This window comes from Onychomys torridus, chromosome 19, assembly GCF_903995425.1.
Source record: "Onychomys torridus chromosome 19, mOncTor1.1, whole genome shotgun sequence".
Taxonomy (NCBI): domain Eukaryota; kingdom Metazoa; phylum Chordata; class Mammalia; order Rodentia; family Cricetidae; genus Onychomys; species Onychomys torridus.
The window spans coordinates 8,846,780-8,866,412 of NC_050461.1; the positions used below are offsets into that span (position 1 = coordinate 8,846,780).

At 44.1% G+C, this 19,633-nt stretch overlaps 1 protein-coding gene across 4 annotated transcripts in view; it reads left to right on the forward strand.

Moving 5' to 3' along the window:
- Positions 1–19,633, forward strand: part of Afg1l (AFG1 like ATPase) — a 166,300-nt gene that overhangs the window by 124,781 nt on the left and 21,886 nt on the right. For all 4 annotated transcript variants that reach the window (XM_036169287.1, XM_036169289.1, XM_036169288.1 and 1 more), the window contains 2 exons: positions 7,792–7,862; positions 8,119–8,219. In XM_036169287.1, coding sequence (XP_036025180.1) covers positions 7,792–7,862; positions 8,119–8,219 — 172 coding nt within the window. The remainder of the gene's footprint in view (positions 1–7,791; positions 7,863–8,118; positions 8,220–19,633) is intronic.

The window sequence follows — 19,633 nt, forward strand, 5'->3', positions numbered from 1 at the left end:
AGAGGAAGGAGAAATTTCTCTGTCAAATCAACTTTGGCTCCCTGGCATAGAGAACACGGAGCAATGGGGACTGAGGAAAGCCGGCCCTATTCTACTTGTTGATACCTTAACAAGCTGTTGATTTTTGAAAGGGGACAAAGGAGCAAAGTGTGTTAGCATTCTGTCCCCTTGAGTCAATCCTAATGAAGTGGGAGGTTCTTGAAGAAATTGATTTCCATTTAACTTCACGCATGACCCTCTTCCAAAAACCTCCAAGTGTTTGGGAATTTTTGTTGAGAATTTCAAATGATCCAGCAATAATAAGCTCATTTCGATATGTTCTGTTTCCTTGAGGCTAAGTTTTTTATGTTGAATGCTTGATTTCAGCTGTAATTTTTTTTTCAAAATTGGAATGACTGATTAATTTCTTTTCTGCTTACTGATTTAATGTGGAAAAGATAAATCACAATTCTCATACTTCCAAAGCAATCAGGCTTTTAATCCAGGTACTGTACTCAGGATTCCTGTGGGAGTTGGTGCCAGATTTCCTGGCACCTGAACAGTGGTTGATTCCAGGGCTTTTCTGACTTAAGGACACAGTGGTACTGATGAACAGAAAATAGAAAGCCGCCCCTCAGCGCCGCGGCTCACAGGAACAAAGGTTACAGAGCAATGAGATGGCCGGGTTTCAGGGCATGCCAAGCAGAAGGAAGGAGCTGTGCTGGGCGCTGGCCGTCTGGGCCCTCAAGGGAGAGGAGCAGCTTTGGAAAACAGTGGCTTTGCCTCACAGCAGAAACGACCCCAATGCTCTCTCTGTGTCAACTTTTGATTAGCTGTGGCCAGGTTTTCTTTTCTTGCATCTTATCTACACAAAGGCCTAGTATGCAGTAGTGTTGTACCGCGAGCAATTACCCAGAGTCCAGCTCTCTCGAGGGAACTAAAGCAAGTCAGTCAAATGCTTGCAGAGTGAGGGACCGGACCAGGGCTGTGCACACTTGGCTGCCACTAGCACTGAGCTACGCCCTGCACAGTGTCTGGTTCCTGCTCCTTTTCTGTGTCCTTCCAGAGAGGAAGGGGACACTCTTCAAGCCTGGACCCAGTTCCCCTGTCTTCCGGTCATTCTGATGCTATTTCCCTTCTTGAGGAGATGCCTCTTTATGGTTAGAATGGAATATTACTGAATGGGATATTTGCTTCATTGGTGTATGGGACATGTTTTTTTGTATCTCTAAGGGAAAACTCAGAATTAAGCTCATTTTGGGAATGTATGGGTAGGTGTGTGTGTGTGTGTGTGTGTGTGTGTGTGTGTGTGTGTGTGCTTGTACATATGTTTGTACAGGTGCACATGCATGCATGTGTGTGTGTGTCTGTGTGTGTGTGTGTGTATGTGTGTGTGCTTGTACATATGTTTGTACAGGTGCACATGAATGCATGTGTGTGTGTGTGTGTGTGTGTGTGCGTGTGTGTGTGTGTGTGTGTGTGTGTGTCTGTGTGTCTGAGGGCCAGAACTCCATGTCATCAGATGTCTTCTTCGGCCTCTCTCCATTCCCCCCCACCCCAGACAAGCCACCCACTGAACCTAGAACTCACCAATTCTGCTAGACTGGCTGGTTAGCAATCTCAAGGACCATCACGCCTCCACCTCCCCAGTGCTGGGTACAGGTGTATGCCTCCATTGTCATGTTTTTGCATGGATGCTGAGCCATCTCTCCAGCCCCCTTAAGGAGGCTGTTCTGAGGCTGAGCTTCCAGCTCTTTGTCACGGAGATTGGTCTTTAGGAAAAGGGCACAGAGTAACATATATTCACAAAAGTTGGTTTAAAATTCTTATGAGGTTCTGGAGAAATGTCTCCGTGTTTAAGAGCACTTGTCTTTCCAGAGGCCCCTCGTTTGGTTCCCAGCATCTATATTGGGGGCTCACAGCAGCCTGTACTTCTAGCTCCAAAGGGTTCAGCACCCTCTTCTGGCTTCTGTGAGCACATGCAGCATTCTGTGTGCCCAACACACACACACACACACACACACACACACACACACACACACACACACACACGTTGATAAAAATACAAAAAAATAAATCTTACAAAACCCAAACTAACTAAACAAAAACCTAGCAAGTCCTGGCCCTTCATTAGAGCTGCATGGGCATGGTTTTATTCCTGAAGAAAGTTTTATTTAAGGGAATCTTATTTTCCCTGTAAGTGTGTCCCTTCAGAACTGTGACAGAGCCACAGTTTGCCATGGCAAATGACATGTATTCTTTTCTTGTTTGAATTTGAATGCATTTTCTCTGGCTGAAGTTTTTACAGTAATGTTGTGTACTTGAAATTTCCTACTTGAAAGCAGCCAAGGGTGAGGCTGGAGAGGCGGCTTAGAGTTGAGAGCACTGACTGCTCTTCCAAAGGACCCAGGTTCAATTCCCAGTGCCCACATGGTGGTTAGCAACCATCTGCAACTCCAGTTTCAAGCGATCTGACACCCCCTTCTGGCCTTTTTAGGCACTACACACACACAGTACCCAGACATACATGCAGGCAAAGTATCCATATACATGAAGTAAAAATAAATCTCAAAAATTCAAAAATAGTGGGGGGAATCTTAGCTGTTTATTAATTTTACATTTTCATATAAACATGATATTTTATTAAGAAAATATTTCTGGCTTAACTATTTCTTTAATTCAATCATGTATTATTTTATGTTCTACCCACATCTAAAAATAATTTGAAGCAACTTACATTGAAGTAATTTATAATGTACATACCATAATCATTGCAATGGAAAGGGCTACAGAACTCCAATAAGACTGCAATGGTGTGGACATTTTTGTGCACTGCCAGGAGACTGCTGGAGTATAAATTACAGTAATGTCATCTATACTGAACATTGGCATTACATTACTTTGCTGTTCCTGTGATAAAACACCATGGTCAAGATAACCTATAGAGAAGAGTATATTTGGCTTACGGTTCCAGAGGGTTAGAATCCATGACAGAGCAAAGACATGGTGGCTGGAGCAGCCGCTAAGAGCTCACATCTTGAACCACAAATAGGAAACAGAGAGAGTGAACTCAAAATGACCTAAGTCTTTAAACTCTCAGGGCTTCTTCCCATGACATACCCCTTCTTCTTTCCAAGTCGTTACTATAACAGCTTCCTCCCTGTCATCTTTCTTTAGGGAGCATAACCATCTCTCTCAAGAATAAGGACAGGGAAAGGCTCTTGTCACCATCGCTGGCCACGGAGACCAGTGACTCTTGTTCCCCCACCCTTTAAGAAGACACTGTGGTGTGGGGAAGTTGAGGAATGGCAGAGGCAGAGAGAGGGTACTGTTGTAATTGTGAGATCAAGAGCTGGAACCAGTTATTAGAGGCTTGTCTTAGGGTTTCTATTGCTGTGAAGAGACATTATGACCATGGCAACTCTTACAAAGGAAAACATTTAATTGGGGCTGGCTTACAGTTTCAGAGGTTTAGTCTGTGATGATCACGGTGCAACATGGTGGCATGCAGGCAGACATGGTGCTGGAGAAGGAGCTGAAAGTCTTACATCTTTGACTCACAGGCAACAGGAAGTGGTCTGACCTAGGAGTCGTTTGAGCATAGGAGACTTGAGTGCCCACACCCACAGTGACACACTTCCACCAACAATGCCACACCTACTTCAACAAGGCCACACCTCCTAATAGTGACACTCCCTAAGAGCTTATGGGGGCCAATTACATTCAAACTACCACAAAGTTCATTGGCATCTTTAGAAATTGCAGGAAGTTAGCAATTCTGTCAACTTTGTGAGACACATAAACAAACCACCAACAAAGAATCCCACACTACTTGGCAGTCTGTTTCGTAGATGGATCTAACTGTACTTAACCACATTCCCATCACTGAATATCTGTTTCGGTACCTTTCATTTGTGAGTTGCAGTGACCCTTCTTCCAGAAGCTAGCCATTATTATTTATAGGTGATTTCCTGTGAACGGAATAGACTATGGCTATGGATTGAATATAAGAAGTCCCCACAGGCTCCTGTGTTTGGTCCCAGCTGTTAGCTTTTGGAGGTTGTAGAAATTTTAGGAAGTAGAGCCTAGCCTGAGACTGGGTGGCTGTGGGCAGGGGAAGGATTATGGTCTAACCAAGGTCAGCCTCGAACTGCCCCCCTCTGTTTCATGATCCACAGAGATCACAAGGCAGAAACAGGCCCCACCACAGACAATTAGGGAGTGATTCCCTCCTGACATCTCTGACTGCAGGAATGGGTTCATTGACTAGGCCACTTCACGCCACCATCAGCACAGAGTCACCGAGCTACGGAGCCTTCACACTGCTGTGACCAAGTACCTGAGCGAAAGAACTTAAAGGAGGAAACATTTGTTTGGTCCTGTGGTTTTGGAGGCTACTGTTCACTGTTCTTGAGTCTCTTGTTTCAAGGCATATGGTGAAACAGAACACCATGGTGCTGGGATCCTGGACATGTGACTCCCTTACCTCATCATCCACCTCCTCCAACCAAACCCACATCCTAACATGGCTCTTACTCCCTGCCATGTTTTGAGTTCACTAACATATCAAAGTTGTACTTCTCACGTGCCCATCAGCCGGCAGCATATCTGCAGTAGTGAGACTGTGAGAACCGTTTCCTGTCCAAACCACAGTGTCATCCTCCTGCCTCAGCTTCCAAAGGCTGGGATCGCAGGCATGCAACACCACACTTGGCCTGATTTTTCTTTGCATTTGTTGCTTAGTAAGAAGAAATGATGAGCCCTTACCAATTGGGCCATCTTTTTATGTGGCTTCTTAAGAGTCCTTTGTTAAGTCTTAAGTTGTTCTGTTGGAATTTTTATGTGGTGATAAATTTTTATTTGGTATAACTTAAAATTATCGTAGTGCTCCCCGTTGGGCTATGACTTTTTTTCCCTATCATAAGACAGTTTATGTCTATGTATTCAGATTAGATGACACAGTTCTGAATCTCTGTCTTCCCGTCTGTGAACACGAGACAATGATGTCACCTCCACGGCGAGGTGAGAACAGTGTGAGGAACCTGCTGCGGGTGCAGTCCGACAGGGGACGACTGTTCTTCCCCTGGACGCGCAGCGAGGGTGAGAATTGCCTAAGGTTTTAGTTACAAGTGCAAGACGTGCTCAGGGAGGATTGCAAACTGTAGGCCAGCCTAGGCTACACGGCAGGAGCCTGACTCAAAAACCAGAATAAATGCAACATGAAATACTAACCTTGTTATGAAGGAGAGGTTGGAGTGTGCGTGCGTGCGTGCATGCAAGGGTGCATGCGTGTGCGTGTGTGTGTGTGTGTGTGTGTGTGTGTGTGTGTGTGTGTGTCAGAGAGAGATGCTGGGGATTGAACCCAGGGTCTTGCCATACTCAGCAAATACTGTTCTTCTTTCTTTCTTTTTTTTTTTTTCTTTTCCTTTTTTTGGTTTTTTGAGACAGGGTTTCTCTGTGTAGCTTTGCGCCTTTCCTGGATCTTGCTCTATAGACCAGGCTGGCCTCGATCTCACAAAGATCCACCTGCCTCTGCCTCCTGAGTGCTGGGATTAAGGGCATACACCACCACCGCCCGGCCAGATACTGTTCTTAAGTAAGATTCTGCTTACTCCATTATATCTGCCTTGATAAGTATGCCATTAGGACCAGTGACATGGCTCAGTGGGTATTTGCTGAGAAAGCCTGGTGGCCTGAGTTCAATTCCTAGAACCCGTGGCAAACTGACTCCACGAAGATACCCTTTGATCTCACATGCACTCTGTGGCATATGCATGCTCCCCAGCATACATTGGTAATAATAAGTAAAATAAATTTTAAGTAGATCATTAACCAGGTACTCTGGAGCCTGGGGCAGGAAGAGCCGAAATTCAAGGTCAGCCTGGGCTATGTAGTGTGATCTTTAAAACAAAAACAAACAAACAAAAAAAGGATAGAGATATGGCTCAGCTGGTAAGTATTTGCCATGCAAGCATGAGGTACTGAGTTTGGATTCCCCAGCACCCACATAAAAGCCAGGCCCAGAGTTGCGCTTAGGCAGTCCCAATGCTGGAGTTGGTGGTGGGGCAAGTTCAGGGACAGGCAGCCCTGGAGTTCATGATCAGTCAGCCTGGCCAACTGGGGGGCAATTGTCAGCCTGGTGTCAGCCTCTGGCTTCCATACACACACATGCATTGCACTCCTGTACATACATATGCACACACGCATATACACACAAGCATGCACATACAAGCATGAACAAGCACACCACTTCTCACAAACAACTGTGTGTGCACACCAATGCATGTAGAAATTGTTCTAAATGAATTCCAAGAATAATCTCTAAACATCCAGGTGCTTGATGTGACATTGACATTGACATTCACTTTATGGTTTCTTGATAACTTGAAGTTTGCTTTGTGGGGCTGATGAAAGTCTTTGCTGCCAAGCCTGTTGGCCTGAGTTGAACCCGAGGACCCTCACAGGAGAAGGAGAGAGCAACTCCCACGAATTTTTTCTCAGGCCTCAACATGCATGCGAGAGTAATACAGAAAATTAAATTTGGGTGACTGTCCCTTTGAATCGTTCTTTATCTAGTGTCATTTAGTTATTTTAATGTCTTAATTTAAAGGTCTTATAAGATGTTACAAAAGTCAAGTAGCATTCCCTATGGAGTCAACCATGGCACATGATAGCTTTGAGAGCCATGGAGGTGGGCGGCACTGGCCTCCTTCAAGATGGCTGCCCTGCTGCATTTGTAAGTTGTTGCGTCTGCTGCAGCCATTTCAACTGCATCTTAATGACTAATTTTCCATAAGACACTATGAAAGTGATGTCAGTTTGCTCCCACAATTAGTTAAGATTGATTTCTGGCAAAATGAAGCATATTGGCAGGTCATCTTGTGTAAGATTGTCTGTAGGATTGGAGGGAACTTAGATTTTCACTTGAAGTTGTTTGGGTTTTTTTTTTTTTTTTGGACAGCTTCCTTCTACTAGTTATTTTCTTCTATTGACTGTTAATTTATCAACTCTTCTTTGAAAAAAAAAGTGAGAAGAAGAGAGGCCACAGCATTATCACATTTCTATATGTACGCTCCTCAAGCATATGGTGGTTTCTAATTAGAATACAAAGGCTGTGCTAGATTCACTCTGTAGCTACTGCCATCGAAGACTTCCTCCATAGTGCTGCTATAGAAGGCGTCACAGAGGAGGGAGCTTGGGGGACCTCCAACAAGGACACTTTTGAGAGAAACTGTGGTCTGCAATTGTCCTTCTACGAGGGGAGTCTGTCCTCTGTGTCTGCAGACGTACAGAATCTGAGAAAGTTTCTGATGTGCAGATCAAGTGGGTATTTGGCAGCTAGCAATTCCTTTCTGACTGCTCGATCCTCGCCGCCAGTAGCTGGGCTTGGTTTTTCTAAGAACACCCTCAATGTTTAATTTCACATGCACCCTCTCGGGAGATTTCGAAGGGGACTTGCTGGATGCTTGACGGCCTTGCCTGTTTGCTGTTGTTTGGCATGCAAGCGAGAGTCAGCCCTTTCTCTCCCTGTGTACACATGGGATTAATGGATTTACTCTGTCTGTATCGCCTCATTACTGCAAACATCGAGAAGCTCAGAAGTCTTTCAATGTATGCAAATAAGGCAGGATCGTCTACCTGAGAGTTAATATTCTCTGCTTTTTAAGTGTATTCTAAATCTAATGTTTGTATTTAGAGCATATCACCCTGTTCTCTTTTTTTATGGGCAAAAAGCTAAGCAGGCTCAGGCAGCTGTTTGATGTTGGCTTCGAGTGTTATTAATTTCATATTCTATTATTCTTTTCTCTGTAGTACAAGTGAAGCTGATGTGGAGGCTGTCATGGATAAGTTGTTTGATGAGCTGGCCCAGAAACAAAATGATTGTACGTAAGTTAATTTCTCTTGAAAGAGAATACATTTAGAACACAATGCCCAATCTCCACTGACCAATTAATAAGTTCCATTGCTGTATATGGGTTGACGCCACGCTCAAGTGGCAGTCATTGTATCAGCATTTTGTCTAATTTATGTGTTGAATCATGTGCTATTATTCATCAAGCTATGCATTTCCTATCTGTAAGAGATGAATTTTATAGTAATTATCCAGACAAGATTGAGTCTTTGTTCATGTTCCCATAGTAACTAGACCAAGGATTCTGAAAGTGCAAGGGAGAGAGCTGCGACTGAATAAAGCCTGCGGAGCCCTCGCCGACTGCACGTTTGAAGAGCTGTGTGAGAGAGTAAGTAGCCAGGCCTGGCCAGACTGGCTGGCCCTTTCACATGTTAAAATACTCCATGTTTCCCTTCAGCCCGGTTCAGATTTTAAAATGCTATTCACAGAGTCAGAACTGAGGTAAAAGTCTCAATAAGGGACATTTTCATCTATTTGCCAAGCCATTTTCATAGGTACTGGCACAAACTCTGCTCTTTAAGGGCTTTCCAGAAAAATAAAAACTGAGAGATGCAGAGGCCACTGTTGACTGTGGCTGGAAGCCGAAGCAGAATCATTGTCAAGGCCCCTCTGTAAAAGTCAGGTGTGAGGGAAGCAAGAAACACCGAGGTAAGGGCTGGCGGGATGGACACTTGCGGCCAAGCCCGACCACCTGAGTTCGATTCCCTGGCCCCATGTGGTGGAAGAAGAGAGCACCGCCCATAAGTTGCCTTCTGGCCTGTGTGGTGAGATGAGTGTGTACGGAGAGAAGGATGAGTGGCGTCCTGTGACCTAAGGAAGCGTGTCATTAGGATTACCATTCCCCAAGTTCGTTGTCCTGCTGCTGTGCCGTATCTGGGCCGTTTGAGCCAGGTGAAGGGAAATCAATTTATAAAACTATGGCATTGGTATTATATCACAGTTTGTCCTACAGATGAAATACATGCACATGTAACCCCCTCCCCCCCCGTATATTAGAAAGTCTTTGCAGCTCCGTTATAGATATGAATTCTGTCTTTCTGAAGTTCGGGACTTCTCTGTACTCAGTAGAATATTTAATGTCCTCATCTAGTTTAAGTCTTGAGAAATTCAAAGAACTTTACACATAGCTCCTCAGTCAAGCATCACCCCCTGGTCTCTGATTTTGGGTACCTACAGAAGAGCTGTTTGGAGGCAAAGGGAAGGTCACTTTCGTTTATGCCTGCTGAGTAGGGAATGAGCATGTTTGTACTTGTAGCAGGCAGGGATTTGTCACCTTTAAACCAGAGACGACTCCACCCTGCAGTTGTGTAGCACTTCAGAGGGAATACAGTTAGGGTTAACTGAGAGACTCTGGTGGAGGCCCAGCCTCTGGTTCCCACTGTGGCTGATGTGACCCTTCCTGCTTCTCCCAGGGCATCGATGTTAAGGTCAAAGTCACCTGTCTTGCAGGGAGAGAATGTTCTTGTGCCTCCGTTTAGACTTAACTGTCTTTGCTAAAACAGACCCTCTCGTGAAGGATGAAGCTCCTCTCTCTGCAGTGGGACACCTTGTGAGGAGACAGAACAAGCAGGGCTAGGCAGTCCTGAGGAGGTCACTTCTATAGTACCATTACTAGAAATCTCACCCCAGAGAGAAGAGCAGAGTGTCCTCTGTTTGCACAGACAGTATGTGGAATTTCGGGACTCCTGGGGGCTCACAGGGACCCCTACAGGTCTATGACTGCTCCATGCAAACCACTGACATAAATAACTACTAGGCATGCCACACCTCTGGATGCATAAAGCATACATCATGTGTCTTCACTTTTCTTTGGGGTAGCTCTGATAGGAAGGGGCAAAGTCCATCAAACAACCCTCCCCACCCTCCACAGCCCTCTAAGAAGGCATTTTCCACATCATAGCAGGGAGAGAAAGCAGCAGTATTTATATGGAGGGCCTCTAGGACCGGAGGCATCTGCTTCTCCAGCTAGCTTCACACTCTGTCAAAGTCTAAGTTTACCTCAGATGTGCAAGTGTGCAAAGACGCTGAGTGGACTTCACAGCACAATCTGAACTCTACTGTGAACTGAGGCAGAACCTGCCAGACACTCCCAGGTGTAATGTAGAGGGAAAGAATATAGCATCTTGCTCCCAAACCAGCAAGCGTTCAAGTCCTCCTTTTGGCATTTAGTAGCAGTGTGACCTAGGGAAAGTTAATTAACATCTCAGTGCCTCTATTTCTCCACCTATAAAACGGGACAAAAATACCTTTCATGGGTATTAAACAAACTAATACATAAAGAATGCTTAGAATGATACCTTCTGCATAGCTCTGTTAGTTATTATTTTTATATGGCTGTTGAGGGGTCTCCTAATTTGGACTGGTTCTCTGAGCATGACGGTGCTGAATCAGACTTGTGAAGAGAGAGAATACTGAAGATAACAAGAAACTAGATGTTGATCTGCAGGATTACAGATGTGAGACTGTGCTTGGGGGAGGAGAGAGGGATGTAGAGGTGTGATGCCCCGGGCCTTTTTGGTTGACTTATGGAATATGTCAAGGACTTCAAGATAAAACCTTCTTTTACCTTACTAACTAACACTCTGCAGATGAGTTGCTACCCACTTAAAAGTCTATAGAAATCTTATTTCCCCCATGGCTCAAAACTAGTCATTGCAGAGTATCAACCCACTTGCTCCTTGCAGGATGATTTTTTTCATGATGATGTCAGTAGCAGCAGCTGAGTGGGGCTCAGGCCTTCCAGAGACTAGCTTATGTAATCCAAAGCCAGAACCAGGCACCCAGATGTTGACTCCCATACCTGGGTTGGATGTGCTGTTTTTATCTTTGCTGAACATCTTTTGGCAGCCATGGAGTCTGGCTCATGAAATCATTATAACTAATTAAGAGTTTTAGACTAAATCTGAAGTTGAATGATTTCAAGGATCCTCTTCATCCAACTATTCAGTCTCTGAATTGCCACAATTATAAGGCTGCAAAGAAATGCAGAATCACCGTAATAAGAAAATAGTAGCGAGGAACTGACCACTTAGAAATTTAGCCCTTCCTCAGACGTCCTTCATCTGAGCATAACACTGGGAAACTGAACGCATCCCTCATCCAGTGTCTTGTCAGTCATTCGGGGCTTGTCCGATGCAGAAAATACTCCAGTAACCGTGGAGTAAAGGGCAAACTCAACCATGCATGCAACTGGCGAATGAAGGGTCTAAGCTAACCAGAGGAAGGACAAACTTGATGGGGTAATGACACCACAGAAATGCCAAACACAAACACCTGGAGTGTTCATGCACTGAAAGGATACTCAGAAATACATGAAATCCTGGAATAGTTTATAGAAAGGGTTTCCCATGCGACTGAACAACCAAGTCACAAAGTGAAGGATATAATGGTTTATTGTTCTAGAATTTTGACAAGATAGTTATGCCAAAAACAAATGGAAATCTTGTTATTGTTGGTTCTGAGAGTCTAGTTCATAGCTGTTACTCAATCCAAACTTTTGTCAAATAAAAGTGAGTTATGTTGGTATTATTTTTATTTTTCAATACTAAGTTCTGACCAACCTTCTTCCCATCACCCCACTGAGCAGTAAAAAGATTATAAGAGATTGGGGATTCTAAATGGCCTCTTTCTGATACCAAGTATTCTGAACTAATGAGCCTAGGAAAGAAATACAGAGACTCAGAATCTGCTCCACTGAATTAAGACAGTGGATACACCATGCTGTGTCCTCCATGTCTGGGCACTATAGAGAGACAGCTCCCAAACCAAGTGGAGACAGCTCCATTGAAGCCGAGTCCCCACAGGGCAGGAAAAATGATTCATTTCGTTAAGTTTCAACTTTGAGAACGTGTACTCTCAATATTTTTTTTCTTTTGGTGAGGAAATGAGAAGTAGCCTTTAGGAGACACTCCCGTATACCAAATATCATGGCTGCCTTGAGGGAAAGTTCCCTTCCCCGCAAAGAGTACCAGTTCTTACATAAAAGACTGAGTGACAGACTGTGGTTATTCAACCTGTCAGACATTTCCTCACAGTGTTTGACAGACATTTCTTGGAAATGAGTGAAGACTGTCATTTCAAGTAAAACAGTGAGCCATATTTGTTACCAGTGATGCAGTGTGAGCAAATGAGTAGTAATACTGTTACCAGTGATGCAATGTGAGAAAACATGTACTATTGTTACCAGTGATGCAGTGTGAGCAAACGTGTAATATTGTCACCAGTGATGCAGTGTGAGCAAACGTGTAAAATTGTTACCAGTGATGCAGTGTGAGCAAACGTGTAAAATTGTTACCAGTGATGCAGTGTGAGCAAATGAGTAATACTGTTACCAGTGATGCAATGTGAGAAAACATGTACTATTGTTACCAGTGATGCAGTGTGAGCAAACGTGTAAAATTGTTACCAGTGATGCAGTGTGAGCAAACGTGTAAAATTGTTACCAGTGATGCAATGGGAGAAAACATGTACTATTGTTACCAGTGATGCAGTGTGAGCAAACGTGTAATTTTGTCACCAGTGATGCAGTGTGAGCAAACGTGTAATATTGTCACCAGTGATGCAGTGTGAGCAAACGTGTAATATTGTCACCAGTGATGCAGTGTGAGCAAACGTGTAATTTTGTCACCAGTGATGCAGTGTGAGCAAAGGAGTAAAAGTTACAATTGTGACCCTTGTCTCTGCCATCATGATACCAACAGCTTCCCAGTTCTTAACATTTTTTTTTTTCTGGTGAGATTGATGGTGGTCTCAACAAATGCAGAATTTCAAGAGTTTGGGGAGCAGGAGGGGAGAGGAAATAGGGTTAGAACAGTGTCTCTCTGTGTGACTTGCCTGGCCTTGAACTCCTCGTCCTCCTGGTCAGCTTTCCTAGGTCTGAGATCACAGGTCTTTGCTTCCATGTCTAGCTAAATGTTTTGGTAATTATATAATTAAACATTTCAACATTTGGAAGGTCTAGTTTATTGGAACAAAATTTCCCAATAACCAATGCATGACAGAAGAAAAATGCAGAAAGACTAATAGAAAATAATAATTCAAAAAGCATAAGCTGTGTATGGTGTTATGCCCCTGGAATCCCAGCATTTGGAGGGATGAGTCAGGAGGGTTGGGAGTTTGAGGCCAGCTCGAGCTCCACAGTACCCTCCTCCTCAAAAAGCTGTGGACCAGGGTGATGGCGGCTGGACAGGTAGCCTCTAGCCTTGTGGCCTGATTCGATCTCATAGATCCACATAGCAGAAAGAGAGAGCCAACTTCAGCAAGCTGTCCTCTGACCTCCACACGTATGTGTGACACATATAAGTAAATGTAATTTTAAAAATGCACGCACATGCACGTACTTGTGCACACACCACTGTTTCAGAGTCTATTGTGTAACTAACACTTTAAAAACTACCTCTTGTCAGCTTCTTTAAAAAAATAGAGCAGTCTAGATTTATAGCAAAAGTGAGAGGAAGCTGTGTGTGGTGGCCCTTACCTGTCATTTCAACAGTTAGGGGACTGAGGCAGGACGGTCACTGTGAGTTTGAGGTGAGTTTAGGCTACACAGTGAGTTCTAGGTCAGCCTGTGCTGCCGTGAGATATTGTCTCAGAAAGCTGAAAAAAGACAAGGAAAGGAAGGAAGGAAAGAGGAGGAAGAAAGAAAAAAGAAAAATTGAGAGCTGTAAGCGCCCGCACTTACCTGGCTAAGGTCACCTGGTGTGGCCAGTTGGAGGGTCCACAGCACAGCCGAAGCTGTGACAATGTTATTGAGAGCAATCAGATTTATCATACCTGTATCAGAAACAGAATATAACGGCAATTGCCAGGAGCAACACAGCTGTAGTTGCCAGGATACAGTGAAGCTTGCAGGACATACAGGGTCCACAAGACTAATGTCTAAGACCAACTGTCCTGTCAAGTTCCCATGCGTCCTTGACTACCAAGGGAACATACAGAGAAACACACAGCAGCCTGAATGCTTCACTTCTGCTGAGTGCATCAGTCTCTCAGGAACTGGAAGGCACACTATGCCCCAGGAGCCATGGACGCTAACCTGAGAAACCAATGACCTATGCCTCTCAAGGCAGGGAAGCCAGGCCAATGCCATGGTTCCCTACAGAGGTCATAGTACAGAGTATTTGTATCTGCTCCCAAATCTAGGTTCCTTTATTGTTAACACCTTCTATTAATGTGTTTGGCACATTTAATGAACAAATACTAGATACATTTTTCATGTTATTACTATTTTGCCATTAATGCAGCCTGAACTCATAAGCTCTGATACAGTATTACTAAGTTTCTACTTTATCCACACTTCCTTACTTTGATCTAATGTCCCTTCTCTGTCCTAGGATGCCATTGGCTTCTGAGGTTGTCATCTCCTTAGTTCCTAACTGTCACAGTTTCTGAGACTTTTCTAATTTTTGATGACCTTGGCAGTTTTGAGGAGTCCTAGCCAGGCATTTGAGGACAGAGTGATGTTTTCTCCTGAGGCCTCCCTGTAAGTCTTCATCACGCTTGCCCTCAACAGTGCTGCTCTGATTTTCCACACGAAGTTCTTTTCCTCCAATCCTGTTCCCTTTGGGGAAGGAATTTCTTTATAGCGTCAAGGAATAATCCTATAATTATCTGGAAAGGCTGTTAGAACTAGCTTTCCCACAACTGACCCTCAAGCCCAATATAACTAGTTTTAAAATGTTATGGGTCTAATGTAATGGTTTTTACGATTGTGCATTGCAATGGATTTGAACAATTAAAATTTTCCTCCATTTTAATTTCTAATATATTAGCAACAAAGGTTAGGAGAGAGAACCCATGTAAATGAAAGTTCTTGAGGTTCCTTGATTATTCTTAAGAGAACAGAGGGCCTGGAACCACAGCACCCAGGTTCCACTTGCATTACAGTTAAACTTTTGTGACCCAAAAATGAAAGAATCATTTCAGAGAAAGCAAGCCAAAGCTGAATTCTAAAGGCTTTAATGAGTAAACTGGCTATTCCTGAATTTTCCTTTTGAGAAATGTAATTTTTACACCTGCAGAAAATTGGTTCCTCAACCAATAACTGCGTTCACAGGTAACTGTTTGCAAGAGCACTTCATTATTTGTGGTTTAAAAATGACAGGTAGCCAGGTGTGTTTGCAGAAAGTCTGGGCAGAAAATACATCAATCCATGCATATGCATGGCTGTTTGTGAATGTTCACTGTTCTCTCTCTCTCTCTCTTTCTCTCTCTCTCTCTCTCTCTCTCTCTCTCTCTCTCTCTCTCTCTCTCTCTCTCTCCTGCTCACTCGTTTGCCCTCACTGCTCAAGGAATACACGTCTCATGTACTGGCCTCCATCTATTGGTTACTCTCAATTAAATCGTATTAGTTTATATATTGTTAACCTACAAGTCTTACCAAATAGGATCTTCTAGAGAATTCTTGAATGGAAGCCTCCTCCAACTGCCTGCTTTATTTGGTTTTATTCCTAATGAAACCACTGGTTGGGAACTCCTTCTGGTTTGTGCCTACCTTGGCACACTGTCAGGAAATACTAAAGGATGAATAGCTTGTATTGGTGTTATTTGGCCAAGGCTGCAGGCTGGTAGTCTTTGGATGCTCCAGTGGTAATTAGCATCAGGATGAAGGCATTAATCAGTAGGCTGAGGCAGCCCAGGAATCTCTGTGGCCCTCTCTCTTCCCAGCAGCAAGAGCGGTCTCAAGGAATTCCTTGTTCCTTACCTATGCTGACTCCTGACAAAGCCATGCTCTAACTAAGGCGGTAGCCACCCTCCCTAAAACAGAAGTAACGGGAAAGCCTGAAGGGACTTAGCCCTTAGTGGAAAATTGGCCTGCTTCTTGTAGGATTCTGGGTGCAATGCCACGTGTTTTGTTCTCCGTCTTTCCTGCCGTGATCCTGGTCTGCTCTTTCGAGAGTCACAGTTGTGGTGTTAGAGGCCTCCTTATGTGTCTCTCCCACGTGTTTGCAGTGTGCATCTTCTGTAACCATGGCCTCCGTTCGTCTTGTGGCATCATCGCTTTGGGGACGCACCTTCACCCACAGAATGGAGAGCATGTTCAGTTAGGTATAAATGTCACCATGTGGGGTCTTAGAATGATGAAGGGTTTGGGAAGAATGCTCATAACTGCCCTAGACCACAGTTTGATTTACAAAGGCAAAGTGCACACAAACTGCTTGGCCCATGTGCTTATTTCATTATTCCGAGCCTGGGGCCATAAGGGAGAAAATGGTTCCTTGTCAGGCTGTAGGTTTTCACTAATTGTTGACTGATTCATGTCTTCCAAGAAAATCTCTTTCTATATTTGGTTACAGGTTGTTGACACTTTCTATGTGTTTTACCAGTTTAAAAGGAAAAAGCAAGGAAAAAAAAAAGACTTTTAGAGATGTAATCATGAGAGAGAGGCTAGATTAGAAATTTGAAAACTTTCAAACATAGAGTCATGGTGGTCATGTCCATCGTGAACGGGAACATGAGGAGGAGTCTGGCTTAAGAGACACACTCCTATGTTCTCTCTCTCTGAACATTTTGTGGTTGTTGTTGCTGCTGCTGCTATTTTTGTTTTTTCGAGACAGGGTTTCTCTGTGTAGTTTTGGTACCTGTCCTGGATCTCACTCTGTAGATCAGGATGGCCTCGAACTCTCAGAGATCCACCTGCCTCTGTCTCCCAAGTGCTGGGATTAAAGGTGTGTGCCACCACTGCCTAGCCTCTGAACATTCTGTTGGAGGACAAATCCTTAGGCAGCACCCTTAGACCTTTTATCTGTTTTCAAACTTGATCAAGAACGAAACTTTGGTGGTTGTTGTTTATGGCTGTAGACAATTTTTTTTTAAATTTCTTTTATGTATGTGAGTATTTTGCCTGCACACACCTGGTGCCCCTGGAAGCCGGGAAAGGGTGTCAGATCTCCTGGAACTAGCATTATGGATGGTTGTGAGCCATGTGTGGGTTCTGGGGAGCTCTAAGCCACTGAGCCATCTCTCCAGCCAGGCTCTAGACCGTAAACTCTGCAAGCCATGGACTTCTCAAACTCAGCTGCCGCTTCTTTGAGGAAAAAACTAGCAGAATACTCAATGTTATGCCATTTGTGACTGATTTAAAAACTGTCCATTCCCTGCATGCTGGAGGCCCCAGGGATTCCTAGAGGGTCTCAGGGGAGGGGAAGAGTACCAAGAATAGCACACTTTCAAGATGGTCTTTGTCTCAGGGATAAAATTATTTTGTGGATCAAATCTAGCAGATATGAGTCCTCATATTTTATTAATTTTTAAATTTTGTCATAGAGAACACAATTTGAAGCACCATCTTCATACTTTAGATCAGTTGACTGGAAATCATTTAGTATTTATCATATGCCAATTAAGATATTCAGTAAGGTATATATCATTAGATGTTTTATTACTTTAAAATATGTGTTATAGAAAAAGTTTAGAAATTGTTAAAAATATATTGTTTTGTTTCCTAAAATAACAGTGAAATGTTGAACCAAATAGAAGATTTTGAGAAAGAAAATCCTATCACTGTAGTATCATAGGAATCATAAGATTGTAACATATTTTAGGGCCAGATATTACTTAACTTATGTCTCAATGTTAATCAAGAATGTGTCTACAGGCTGAAAAGATGGTTTGGCAGTTAAAGGCACTTTCTGCTCTTGCAGAGGACCTGAGTTAGATTCCCAGCATCCATATGGCCCCTCACAAACATCTGTAGCTCCAGTTCTGGGGGATCTGATGTCTTTTTCTGACCTCTGTGGGCACTAGGCACACAAATCATACACATATGCAGAAAAGGAACTTATGCTCATAAAATAAAAACAAGCATGTTTTTAAAAAGGAAACACACCTAAGGGCCGGTGGGGTGGTCTAGTTGGCAGAAGCATTTGCCATGTGCCCTGGCTTCAGTCTTTGAAACCCATGGAGGAAGGAGAGATTCAAGGCCTCAGTGGTGTCCTCTGACCTTCACACATTTGCTGTGGCATGTCCACACTCTGGCACATGTGTGCCCATACTCAAACATACATCATATACACATGCCACAGTAATAATTAAAGTTTTTTGAAAAGCAATATATCTAAACTTTCCACCTCAAGATTAATATATTGACTCAGGGGCCAGCAACTATTTTCTTAGTGCTTCATGTCCATACGCTTTTTTTTGAGCTGAGGATCGAACCCAGCGCCTTGCGCTTTCTAGGCAAGCACTCTACCACTGAGCTAAATGTCCAACCCCCCATATTATGAAAAATATAAAAATAAATATCAGGGAGTTTCTATCAGGGCCAGTGAGCTGACTCAGTGGTAAAGACTTCCGCTAAGCCTCATTGACCCATCCGGTTCTTGTGGTCCCCATGCTGGAAGGAGAGAACTGACTCTCCCCAACTAGAGTCCTCCGCCTCCCCTTCCTCATAGGTCCCTGAACCCGAGTTTAGGAAGCGTTGTGAAGCGGCGCAGCCAGTGTGTCCCCGGAGGCTGAGGAACAGGACTTCCCCCTGGGGAGATTGGGCTACAGCACCCAGCGTGCCTGACACTGTTCATGTTGCCTTGTGCAAGCTGATGGACAGACTCCTGCCCTTCTTATAGTGTAGGGCTCTTTTCCACAGCCGACAGCAAGTCTTTACTGAGTGTGCAATGGAAGGCTGGCTCAGTTCTGGGCACAGTGAGGGGCTGGGTACAGGATGAAGAAGAGTCAGTCTCCACTCTCACTGTCTCCGTTCAGAAGAGAAAATGTGATGGGCGCAGGAGCCAGTAGACTGGGCAGATTATTAACACCACAGGACATGTCAGAGCAGAAGGCTGGGGGTGACGAGGAGGAGGAGGCCAGCCTTGAGAGCTGCAGAGTTAGCGATTCTGATGGCGCTGGGAGGGTAGGCATCTGAGGAGAAGCTCACCCTGGAGGCCACTTCCGTGTTTTCTCCCTCCAAGGTTTCCTGGCGCTGTGGAGAACGAAGCTGTAAATGATAGAGCTGATTCAGAGGTGTCTCAAGCCAGGAGGGTTGTCAGTGATGGGGACAGCTTCTATTTGACCAGCCCCCTTGTTAACCACATCTGTAAATTCTGGACAACATCTTAAGAACAACTGGCCCAATGACATGGCCAATCAAAAGCACAGAGAAACTGGGGTGCAGTCAACTTTGGGAAGAGAGGATTGATTGTAGTGTGTTTATCATTTTTATAGTTTTTTTTGTTTGTTTTGTTTGTTGTTGTTGTTGTTTTGTTTGTTTTTTCCTGAAGGTAGATCACAGTTTATCTTAGTTGTTGAAAGTTCAATAGAATCCAGCCGGGTTTATGGCCTGGGTGGGGGCCGGGCATCAGGGGAGGCAAACGTGACCACAGCAGCTGAAAAGACAGAGGAGGAAACATCACAAAGGAACAGTCTGTGGACAAGGCTCAGGCTAGCCATGGACTGTACGCGCACAGCAAAGAAAACAGCAAAAGCCTGGACAGAGGTGTCCATGTGGTATGTCTCACAGAAGACAGTTTAAAGTCTGAGACTGCCTCCGTTAATTATCTGCTAAGGTGGGAACACTGAAATAAATCAGCACATCTAATAATCCCAATTCTGCACAAGCCAGAGGACCCCAAATCCCTAGGTGTAGGCAGGCAGCAGAAACGACCCATTTTCAAAAGAGAAGGTGATCAACATGCTTAGCCTGGCATGATACAAATGTGGGGATCACAGGTGAAATGTTAAAGTCACATGGATTTATTAGTGGGGAGCGGGTGGCCGCAGGGCAGGGTGTGTGTGGAGGTCAGAAGACAG